The 12,311-nt window shown below is 39.6% G+C and overlaps 1 protein-coding gene across 4 annotated transcripts in view; it reads right to left on the bottom strand.

Moving 5' to 3' along the window:
• Positions 1–113: 113 nt before the first annotated feature.
• The window catches only part of OTUD4 (OTU deubiquitinase 4), a 30,387-nt gene continuing 18,189 nt past the window's right edge, over positions 114–12,311 (bottom strand). For 2 of the 4 annotated variants that reach the window (XM_082758987.1, XM_082758986.1), the window contains exons 15-22: positions 11,329–11,494; positions 10,279–10,399; positions 8,254–8,309; positions 7,615–7,698; positions 7,010–7,148; positions 5,672–5,941; positions 4,896–4,936; positions 114–3,439 (exon numbers count right to left, since the gene is read on the bottom strand). In XM_082758987.1, the coding sequence (XP_082615113.1) occupies positions 2,207–3,439; positions 4,896–4,936; positions 5,672–5,941; positions 7,010–7,148; positions 7,615–7,698; positions 8,254–8,309; positions 10,279–10,399; positions 11,329–11,494 (2,110 nt within the window). In that variant the 3' untranslated portion in view covers positions 114–2,206. The remainder of the gene's footprint in view (positions 3,440–4,895; positions 4,937–5,671; positions 5,942–7,009; positions 7,149–7,614; positions 7,699–8,253; positions 8,310–10,278; positions 10,400–11,328; positions 11,495–12,311) is intronic. The other 2 variants (XM_082758989.1, XM_082758988.1) reach the window with 2 other exon arrangements.

The raw sequence follows: 12,311 nt of genomic DNA, 5'->3' as shown, positions 1-12,311 counted from the left end.
TCAATCTTTAATTCAGCAACATCTGTGTATTTATGCTGTCATGCACACAGTCTCAGATTACAGAAAGAAAAGACTGAGTACAACAACGTACCTGTTACAGTGTAAAGATATCTACACTTCCAAGTCCTCTGCCCCTGTGCATCTTCTCAGACCCAGTTACAGAATAATCAGTTAAATACTAAAATCCTTTCAAGTTTCACTTATGCAGGGTTGAGGCAGGTAATGTTTCTCATTGCTTTGATTTACCCACTCTGCAGTATACTATGGGAACTAGGTATTTAGGCAGTAAACCTGTCTTAAAGTACTGACCACTCATCAACACAACCTTCCTCCTGCACTGTTCTACAATACAGCTACACAAAGCTTATGACAAAGTAGTAATTCTTGTATATCTTCCCATATGAGAGGGTAGGGCAGCTGGTTTGTTGGCACAGTGTCCCTTAGATTTAGGGGTGTTTTAAGAAGCTAAACAGAGTAGGATTTTAGTTCGTGCACCTAAAACACCACCTAGCTTGTTCCTAAGGCTTTGAGTAGTAACTCACTCAGCTTAACTCTTAGAGCCCTCAGCATTGCTTATTTTTTTCAGCTTGAAAAACTGAGGTTTGCCTCTTGAAATAAATACTTTTTCCATTAAGTTACAAAAAAAAAAATCCTCTACCACTACCACTTTGGACAGGAAGAAATCTTATTGACCTGCATTTTGGAGCCTGCCTTGAGATTGTAAACAGCAGTCAAATAGCTACATAAGCAGAACAAAAATATACAGTTAATGTCACTGCAACAGCTTCAAGTACATAAATATAATTTAGAAAGAATGTAAAACACAAACATTTATTTTAATTAGGAGTTTTATACATCGCATGCATCTGAAAAGAAATTGTCACGTAACTACCACTCACATTTCCTGACCAAGGGTGTACAATCTCAGACATGAATGAAAGGGTACCATCACCTCTTACACTAGTATATACAGAGATATAAAAATATACACAACGGTTAATTTTACAGAGCAGGGCTGAGTGAACACTGCACACCTCACTCCGAGTTTGGATAACTTGAAAGTCCAAACTGCAAGAGCAACAGGAACACTGCAGCAGAGATCATTATAAGGGTCAGAAGAAACAGCATCAGAACTCTGATACAGTGTAAAAATATAAGGCAGAAGCCACTTTCTTCTGAAGTCTAGGGAAGAGCAGAACACAGACTATCCATCTCGCTTTCAAAAAGTAGTTCCAGCAATGAGTTGTACATGCAAAACAAAAATTTGCATTAACAGTGCAATAACAAAAAGAATACTGAACAGTAGCTCAACCATACAAACTTAAAAATGTAACATGTACTTTATGCATCTCTTCTCACAAAATATCTAGGATTTGTCAGTGCATTAGTGTTAAAGTGGCATTAAAAAAACTTCTGCTATTATAACAGATGCAGAATTATCTTTGAAATGCATAGCATCTACATTTTTATTGTCTTTGTAATTATTTAGTTGGCATAGGCACCATTCTAGTCACACCAGCATTAAGAATTCTTGGTGGAAACAGCCATTCTTACCAAATCATACACAGCTATTCTTGACTGCTTGTCTTGATTTTGATTTCAACAAATAAATGCTTTTTAAAATTCAAAAATATACCCTATGAATATTAAAAGAACTATATACAACAGACCTAAGACACGGGGTTAGCTGGCTGCCATACATGTAACACACTGAAGAGAAACATTCAAGTCTGACAGATTTTTGAGATGAAAGGCCTTTGGGTTGGAAGCATATCAAAGACAACAGTGCAGTAGGCTGAGAATTCCTTTAGCTCAGTTCAGAACTAAGGCATTGTATGATAAAATATATTCATATTTGGTGCAATGTTACCATCAGTTTTAGAATCTAGCTCACATCAAATGCTATAATTTGACACCCTAGTAAACATACGTATCCATCTTACATCATGAACTCAAACCTTTGTGGAAAAAATTCAAACACTAAACCTATGTTGTTTTTCCTAATTTGACATCGAGGATAAACCGCTAAGCCAACCAAACTCTGCAATCCCCCCCAAACAAAATGGTAGGAGCTCACACCCTCCTAGTCTTTACTCCCCAAAAGTTAAACATATCCTTGGACTTTACTATAAAGAAAGATTAAGAATTTTAACTGCTACTTCAAATTACTTTTTGCATTTGAAAAATTTCAAACTATCCATTCATTCTATGCTTGATGCCCCCTCTGATTATCTCCCAGCGTTGCCCTTCTCCTGTCATTCCTATATGGCCTTCCTCTGAAGTTTCGCTGATACTGGCAGCCTTCCTCTCTGCTTCTGCTGGGCGGTCCTTTCCAGGCTTCCTCGTTTCTCTGGAACTGGTAGCCTCCCCTGCTAGAATAACCCCACTCAAGTCTAGGCCTTCTGCCTCCTCCGTAAGTCTGGTTATAAAATTGCTTGGATCTGCCACTTCTCAGCATATCAGAAACTTCGCTCTCATCTTCGGAGCTCTCTTCCTTCGTTCTCTGTGCCCTGCTTTCTGTCTGTAGGTTACCAGCACCCTTGGACTCTCTGCCTTTATCAGTCTTCTCCTTACGGCTGGGTGTAGCACTTTTGTGTTCGTATTTGGGTGCTTCTGCCACCGGTGGTGTGGCGTTGGACACCCCTGGCTGCCTCTCGATCCCCTGTGCTTGGGGAGAACGGTTTTGCAGCCCAGCCGTTGCCTGCTTGGCAGAAGCAGCAGTGCAGGTTTGCTCCAGCTGAGGTGCCCTTGTGGTAGTCTCTTTTGGGGCGCTGCATTCACTGCTCACACCAGCCACAGGGAACGGGGCAGTGTTTGAGCCGCTGCTGTTACTCTTCTGAAGCTGTTCTGCACACTTCACTGCAGGAACGGGAGGGCTGCATTCTTTCGCCACGTACAGATTTGCAGACGTGCTGCTTGCTGCCTCTTTGTCCTCAGGGGCCACGACAACGTTAGGCCTCGCCACCGAATTCTCGATAAAGCCCTGAACAGGGTACCCATACCAGAAGTGAGGAAAGAAAGGAGGCGCTATTGGAACAGCTCCCAGGAAGTGATTGTGTCCAAAGGCTGGTTGTGGGAACAGGTTTTTCCCTCTCAGGGACTCATCGTAGGGAAGTGCTTGCACTGGATTCTCCGATTCTACACAGACCTGTCCTTGGCTTTCAGACACCTGAGCTGTCGGGATCATCAGCGGCAGTGATGGAGATCTGCTGTCAACCTGTGAGATTTGACCATTGGACCTGGCCTCAGTCTGAATAGGAAAGTGCCTGCTTGCTCGTGCAGTTTCGTTCTCATTCTGCGTCGGTGGAGCCTCCTGGAACCAGGGGTTGTGCGGGTACACGGGGAGGGACACGTTCGGGTACATTCTGCAAGCAGCCAAATAGGCCTGGTGCAGGGGGTACAAGTAAGAATGGGGAACCCACATGGGACAGCTGTATGCCTGCAAGACAGGAAAGAAAAATTATTTGGTCATTTGAACATCTAGACAGACATAACAGCACACGCTTACTGTTCTGAAACAATTACGGGAAGGTAATTTTAATTCCAGTGACTGCCCTCACTTCTGGAGAATTTCTGGGCTTTCAGAATTGTGTTCTCTTTTTTTTTTTCCTTCCAAATGCAGCTGAAGTAGGCACCAGTTATGACCAGTGAAAAAACTTGGTAACACAATTCCTGTATAGTCAATTTAAACACATGAACACAAAGCCTGCATTTATCAACTCTAACGCTGAGCAGTGTGATCACAGGCCACTACGTGCTTGTTAGCTGACATGGAAGTAGGAGAGAGGGAAGGGGTTTTCTACCTGAGGTGGTCGACTTCAGGTATTGACAACTCACAAGCAACACTGTAGGATGTTTTTATAGTACAGTGTGTCAAATACACTTATTTCAGGCCATACAGAGCACCATGCAAGGCTGCTGGAGGCAGAAGGATAAGAAAACAATGGAGTAGGAAAGGGTGTAGACTCCCAAACTCAGCAGTCTGCATCATCTGTACAGAGAGTCTGTGGAGGAGCCTACCCAGACCCACTCCCAATGGGAACCAGTCAGTCCACTCTGAACAAGCAGCTGGATGACGGACAACAGGGTGACAGGATCTGGGACCAAAGCAATGCACGGGAGAACCCAGAAGACAGTTGCCAGGTCTACCACACTATTCGGTCAGCCGCACTACCAGAGCACGGTACTTTCACCATTAGATGGTGCTGAAGCCTCAAAATGAGGGGCTTTACCCTAAATAATATGAAGTTCTATAAGGACAGTCCCAAATACACACACGTTTATGACACAAACACTGTTTAAATATAATGCAGTGGCACTTCCTACTGACTTACAGACTTTGCAATAAACAAAACAAAAAAACTTGCATTAGGTACACAGTTATCAAATCTAAATTTGCTTTTTAACTTGTGCTGAATTTTGCAGTCTTCAACCTGAGCAGACTGGACAGACAAGCAGCTACTTGAGGAAGTCTCCCCAGGGAAAGCAATTCAAGGTATTTTTACTACAACGGCTTTGCCAGTACCCAGACGGGGTCCAAGTCAGCAGGCCATTTCGCTTTTACTATATGCTGCTTCCAGAAGAATGCATCTTTAAGCCAATATTGGTTTACCTGTGAATTTGTAAAGCACAGTCTCTGTGGACTGCATATAACCACTACTGGAAGCAGATAGTTCTGACTACCATTGTTGAGAAATTTATTTCTGTTGACTTGAACTTCAGTGTGGACCAGCAATGGGATCCCAGTCAACAGAAGACCAAATAAAAAGTACTTCAAATTTAAAGATAAACTAGAAGTGTATAGTTGCAGCAGCCATTCTTCAGTACTGTACTACCAAGTAAAAGCAAATTGTATGAGCTAACAAGCAGAGATATATGTAAGTTTGAAGAGTTACCTTCACACCAAGATTGAAGAAAAATCTAAGAATGTTCTTATCTAGAAAAAAAAAATAGAAATATGAATACTTGTAATACACTTCATCTGATCTAGAAATCAATCCTTGCATAAAGTTCTACTTCAGTAGAGAAACACACGTATGGTGTTGTTTTGCATGTCCTTGTTTGATTTGTTGTTGTTTTTTTGTTTGTTCCTGTTCCCCACCCACCTTAGTAAAGTAAATGGAACACACCTGCAGTTTAAATTTCCGTTTTAAATGCTTACGGAACTGAAATTCTGATTTTTAGAGGTACAGTTCAGTAAACATACACTACCAATGCAGTCAAACATGGCATGTTCTTTATGAGCATATTCTGTATTTATAGTATGCCAAAACCTGCCTTTCCGCAGACCAGTAAGGAAATGCTGAACAACTTCCAAGGTTTTGATTGCAACAGACAATCTGTTACTTTTGTTAGTGTAAATGGAAGCAGTTCCCCAAATAAAATCCTATCAGTTCACAAAACCTGGAGATACAGTGGGTCAAGCTAAGAACCATAAAACAATCATACCAGATTTCTAAGTGTAGCCACTTAAAATAACTGCAATATTAACACCATAAAGTGAAGCAAAACAACTGCATACAGCATTCCCTCCCACCCCTTTAACCATGAAGCGGCAACAAATAAATCTTTGGTCCTATTGCTAGCCGGTGTCAAAAGAAGTTGTCTTTTGCAAGGCAAAGAAAGCCTGCTGGGAAAAACAGTATGAAATACAGATGTTCTGGCTTCTCACCTTTAGGTAAGTCCTCCCCATTATTGCACAGGGAGTAAGAGGGTGCAATGGCTCTTTCTCCCTTTTCACTAAAAGGGAATCCAGGGTATAGTGGATCCTGATAGGGATTCAGAGTCTGAGGCAAAGGCATTAAAGGCTGGTTAACTGCTTGCATCGACACAGGAACTCCAGCAACTGGAGCAGATGTTACCTGAGCCTGTGATACAATAGAGTCAGGTCCTGTTGTTGGGGCTGGCATCAGTGAAGAAGCAGGTATTTGGGCTGGAATACCTAGCAGAAAACACACAAACACAAGTTTTATTTCACATGTAAAATTGTAAAATCCATAATCTTATATAATCTATGTAAGATTACAAAAGAAAGTGGAAGTGGAAAAGACAAGCTTCAAAAGACAAGAATTAAAAATGTAACAAAGGTGTTCGGAGAGGCGTAAGAGGAAATTTTTTAGAGCTGGGAAATTTGAAACAACCAAAGATTTGGCTAAATGCAAGGAACAGTTTTCAGAAAGAAGTGAAACCATTAAGATTTCCAGAAATAGATAAACCCTTATCGTATTTACTAAAAAAAGGAAAGGAGAAAAAAGGTGAAAAAGGTGTGAACTGAAATGTATACATGAACCTTTACAATTCTCATTCAGACTAGTCATTTGCATCAACCCTCAATCTGAGCTGAGATTACCTGGGCTATGCATCTTCCATCACAGATGTTGTCACGTATGAAAGGATCATTATGGTTACTAAAGTACCATTCTATGCTGATTCCAAGACTAGTTCTTATACAGAAACACAAAAGTGGGATAAAATACAGCACCTGATCTAATGAGCAATAATGAATTGAATCTCATCTAATTACATTTATCAGGTAACATTCACAGCACAGAAAAAAAATACTATACTGGTTTTGCTACAAGTCAGCTGAGTTCCAAAGGGAGCCTGACCTACCAGACCCAAGCTGAGTCCTTAGCAAATCAGAGGCTTATTATGTGGGGCACAGAACACCTATCAACCTTACACATGCCGACTGTGTTCTATATTAAGCAGATCTCTAGAATAAGCCCCATCAAAACTCAGAGCAATCCCACTCATGGGAAACATGGAGAGCTGAGTACACATCTCTCTTCTACCTTCAGATAAGGAGTCAAGTGAGCTACACATGTGTAATCAAACATCTACCAGAACTCTCACTAACTCTGAGCAATGAATAAATACATTCCCATAGATGACTGCCTTTGGGATGGAAAGTTACAAGACACAAAACTTCCCGTGAAGGCATTTTCAATGTAGCAAGACAATTAGAGCTAGTTAGTAGTTTCTAATTCACATTAATATTTCTTCTGACCTGCAGGTCCGTAAGTTGTTGGCTCACTTGGCCAAGCTGGCACAATGGCTGGTACAGAAGGCACTGTTGGAGGCAAATGCACCTCAGAAAAGACTGGTGAGGGTGTTGGAGTTACACTCGGTAAGCATTCTGTCAGTTTCTAGAGAAACAAAAAGATCACGTGAATTTATTCTAAATAAGCGTTGTTGGTGAGCCCTAACATGTCCAACTTATTCCAAAAAAAAAGCTTGAAGACTCAGTACTGTCCAGACTGCCACCAGCACAATAGCAAAACATCAACTAGAAACGTATCAAGTTGCATACATAAAAGAATTGAAAGTGAAAAACACAATTAACTTTGGATAAAGAGATATGAATCAACACCTTTCTCAGAAAAGAAAGGATATGTTTTTACTTTTCTGTCAAGGGTAGCATTTTCCACACTCTTTACACTGGATATAAAAGATTTCCTCTTAACTCAAGGTATGGACTTCTAGCGTTATCACTATGGAAATGACTGCATAGTTAAAAGCCAGTATCACAATACATACATGGCTGTGATGAAGCTCCCCTTTGTCTGAAGTCTCCTGACTGGAAAACTTTGAAATTAAACAAACATTTCTTACTTGTTCAGCAAGAACTGGAGAATCTGTTTTTACTTGTTCCAAAGGTGATGAAGCTTTCGGACACCTCTCATCTTGACTATTCTTCTAAAGCAAAGTTAGAAACATAGAAACACAGTTAATCTAATGAGTGGTTTTTTTTTCCAATATGGATTCAAAAATATTAAAGCATTCTACATACAAAGTGGGCTAAGAACCCAATCGTTATTATAATTAGTATAACATTTTGCTCATTGAAAGGACAGCAAAGAATAGAAGCCAACAATGGGCCACAAATCTTCACTGAACTTCAGAGATCGCGGTCTGTTAGCACAGTAACTATTAGTAAACATCACATCTTTTGTGGTCCCATTGTGCTGGAAGTACAGACTGTACTAAGCAATTACAAATGCATATTTGTAAGTGCTCTCGATAGCCCAGATCTGGGAACTCCGATTGTTAAGAAAGACTTTAAGTATCTGTTACAGGGGCTGAGGAAAGCTGATGGCAATACAAGCCTCAAATCTTTTAAGTATTTCAATTAAAGCTGTAAAGCAGCAGCAATCACAGCTATAAAGGCAGCTATTGCTCTGCTAATCGTGTAAGAGAGAAGCAATAACATTAAAAGAAAAAAAAAAAATTTGGTCTTTTCTTTAAGATTACCTCGGATGAATTTGGCTCAAGCTTCTGACTTAAGTGGATCTGCCTGGAATTTGACTCTGTAACACCAAGACATAACCTAGTAAATGAACCATTACACCATTTATGGCTATCACAACTTAAGCCAGTTAAAGTTTGTCTTTCCAAAGTTAAACCTCAAAATAAAACCTACCTCAGCGTGCATATTACTTCAGAATTCAGTTTTTATGAAAGATCAAAACATCCTAAAGTAACTAGTAGATAGGGAAGTAACAGAACAGACTTTAAACCTGGGTCTTCAAACCTCTACAGAAATTCTGCATTGATGTTTGTTAACAATTTTTCTTTCTAACTTCCCTCAGGCATCACCAAATGTAGCTGTCTTTTCAGTTTAAACACATATCATTCATTCTAAGTCCCTGCTGTGAAAAAAATGAATTTGTACTTTGATTAAAGTGAAAATGGTTTGAGATCTGCATTTCCATATTCAAATGTTAAAACAATAGAAGACAGATGAGTTTAGGAAGTTTCACTGGTTCAAAAGATCTAGAAAGATTTTGGACTGATGCAGAAACTTCAATTTCTTGAGCACCAGCAAATACTTGGGGGAGGGGGGGTGGCGGGGAGAAGCTACTGAAGAACAGTCTTGGCATCATCTTCATATAATACGATCAGTACAATTTTTTTTGTTTTGTTTGTTATGTTCTACCTTTTTTCAAATCTGGCTAACACTGCTTGTCAACCAAATTCACACACATCAGTTTAAAAGCAGCTGCCAAATAGGTATGCGTTTTTTAAAAGCTTAGTGTGTGTACCACCACTGTAACACCTAGACAACAATGCAAACAAACCCAATATTGACTATGAGAATTCCTGGCAATTCCCCAAGTACTGACAGATATATCAAAGTACTGAGAAGGAAATAACAGTTTATTCTTGTAGATATATTAACTTAGTTTCAGAGGCAGTACAATCCAAAACATCACGAAAAACAGAGAAAAGACAACATGCCATGAACATCAGTGAAATTCATCATGACACTACAATAAAGAGCTTCCTCTATATGAGGAATCTTTTTGGCATCACAGGTGAAACTGGCTATCAAATTAAACAAGGTTCAGGTCTTTCAGTAAAGAAAAATGGGTAATATCAGTCTTTGCAAGGCTATTCAAAATGGTGTAAGAGGAACTGAAAGGCACAAGTTCCATCAGCACACATCAATGCCTCTGCTTTTACCAGATATAAAGGAACAACAAAAATAAATGCAAGAAAATAACAGCTTCTAGGAGGCGGCTAGAGTTTGACTTTTTATTTAGTGAAGAAGGGAAAAAAACAGAACAGCTAAGGCTAATTTTGGTGTTTAGTTATAACAAAGCTGACAGGCAACATTTATGGGGGGGGGGGAAGGGGGGAAGGAGAAAGGGCAGGTATTTGGCAAAGATTAATTAAGTACCTCCTGACAGATACAGCTTTCATCTATTACTGCCACTTTCCACTTCCTGACAAAAGAGGAAAAGCTTAGAGTCAACGAAGAGAAGCTAGGGAGCGTTACAAGAGACTCAAGAGAGGAACCCTTCTAACATGAACAGGGTGGTATTGTCACCTTTTCTGTACGCAATCCTCTCCCTGCTTTCTGTACCATTGCATGCTAGTTCTTCACCAGACTTCATTGAATACTTTGACCTGCTTTTCTCTTGACTTATTGCAGTAAACACCGTTAATACTCCTCCCACTAGTACTTTCTGCTACACTTGCTAGAATTTCAACAAGATCTAATTTAGGGTGGCTCTGATAATCCTTTTTTTTTTTCCCCTTCATTCCTCTTCCCATTTACTGCAAAAGTTCCAGCAAGGAACCTACCTACTTCTTTCAGCCACATTCACAGAACAGGAAAACATGCAATTTCTTCCCCAACCACACCTTTACTACCTTGACCTTACATTAGCTGGGTGCTGTTACCTAAAATTATTTAGGCAATGAGGAGAGAATAGATTGGTAATAAAAAGAAAAAAGGTAAACGAACTTTGATCTAAGAATATTTATTTTTACCTTTATCCTTTTGCTCTTCCACCTCTGCTGTCCACTTGCTGTTTCTTCTCTCATTATTTGAGAACTTTTTTGGATTTGTATTATCCACAGTCTGTGCAGCAGCCTGACAGACCAACTGATTCTAAAGAAGTTGACAAAAGCAGAAATGCAAATACATATATTAGACACCATCATCTGACGTGACACTGTTAGGCCTTCCTTCATGACAGATATACTTATTTAAGTGCAGAACAAGGAGGGGGGAAAAGCAGCCTTCATCAGTATTCAGATTCATCCACCCTCTCATTCATTTCTAAATTTTGCAGCATCTCTTTTGAAAGCATTCGTGTCATTAGCTTTACATGACAAACAAAAACTGCTTCAGTTGAAGAATTTAATTTGCACTTTAAAATTGCATCTTTTTACCCACAGGATCTGTTTACTGCCTGGATGTACAGAGACTTCAATCCATCTAAAAAAATAACCTCAGTAGAACAAACTATCAAAAAATCTACAGGATACAATCTTCCTTCAGAGAGAGAGGAATCCACTGAAGCCAGCTGGGCTCTAGTGCAGAAAGAGCAAGGAAGTCTGACATAAAATATTTGCATTATTATTAAACCAGGCAAGTTATCACATCTGTGAGTTCTCAGGCTAAAAAGGAAAGTCAGTCCTAAATAAAACAAGTTTTTATGTGAACTCAGAAAAGCCGCCTAGATGTCTGTGATACTTCAAGCACCACAGTGCCATTTTACTGAGCTTTTTCTCAGTAATAAACTGGACTTCTGAGGCAGTTTTGTCCTCACATTCAGGCATGATCCTACCAGATGAGGAAAAAGACAACAGATAAATAACTGTAGGGGAGTGCAAAGCCTTCCAAAGACAGGAAGATCACAATGAAAGAATCCCATGGCTTCAGAAGCTCTTATTTCTACCATATTTGGTATACCAAAAAGGTAAACAACCTTTGAATTGTACCGTACTGCAAAGGCAGCAACTCTACAACTTCTGGTTAACAGTTCATGGACAGGTGCTAAGAATGCTCTTAATTACAACAACAAAAAAGCGTACATTGGAAAGGGCAGGAAAAGCTTGTTCATCCCTCTGCTGGATCTCGTAAAGTGAACGAGATTCTTCTATTGCCTGTTTCTCCCTGCGTTCCTCCGGGGATAGGCCAAAATAGTTACAATCTCTACCACCGTGGTTCAGATCCTCGGTTCTCTCCCGATCTGGTTTTCTATAAAGGAAAAATCAAAACAGGATCACATTATCAAAAAAAATCCATTATCATCAGTATCAAACACAATAAAAATTAATGATTTAGAAAGAATATAATTATACATCACTGCTTATGTGATTCTACACATACTGGAACTCTTCCTGCCTATTGCAAGTTATCCATGTGGATAAAACTCAAGAAAGGGAAAAAGAATAGTGCCTACTGGGAACTGACCAAACCCATCTGCTATCTATGGCTGTGCAAGAGAAAAATCAGGAAAGGACATTTCTGTAAATAAAACAGAGAAGGGAAAATGCATTATAGACTTCAATGCCTGAAACATCACTACACAAAATTAACAACATCACTATTTGAGCTTGCTGGACTACTTAACTAAATGTTTAAAGGATACTTATGTATTTGGGTTAAAGGAGTGAGAAAGAGGCCCTTAAAATGTGGGATGTGGCAGTCTCAGAAGACACCCCAAAGTCATTTATATCACAAGAAGTTACAATACAAAAGAATGACAAAATAGACCATTAAGAGTATGAATGCAAATAAAGTATTTCCAATAGGAAAGAGTGGAAACAATCAAAACAATCTCTGCTGCTGCAGCAGCAGCATAATGAATCAAAAATCACTACCAAAAATGCAGGCAAAATGATGTTCTCATACTCCAAGTCATCAGTCATAATACATGGCAGTCATCTTTACCAGGCTCTGCAGATGCTAAAAGATCTTAGCTATGCCCAAGAAGTGCAACTTGCAACATTACTTCAGCCTCAAACAGAAAAAAAAAAAAATCCACCTTCCAAGAAGAAACTATTGCTTCACA

The sequence above is a fragment of the Aythya marila genome (genome assembly GCF_965140915.1).
Source record: "Aythya marila genome assembly, chromosome: 4".
Taxonomy (NCBI): domain Eukaryota; kingdom Metazoa; phylum Chordata; class Aves; order Anseriformes; family Anatidae; genus Aythya; species Aythya marila.
Note: the sequence above shows the minus strand (reverse complement) of the source record. Positions and strands in the feature narration are given on the sequence as shown.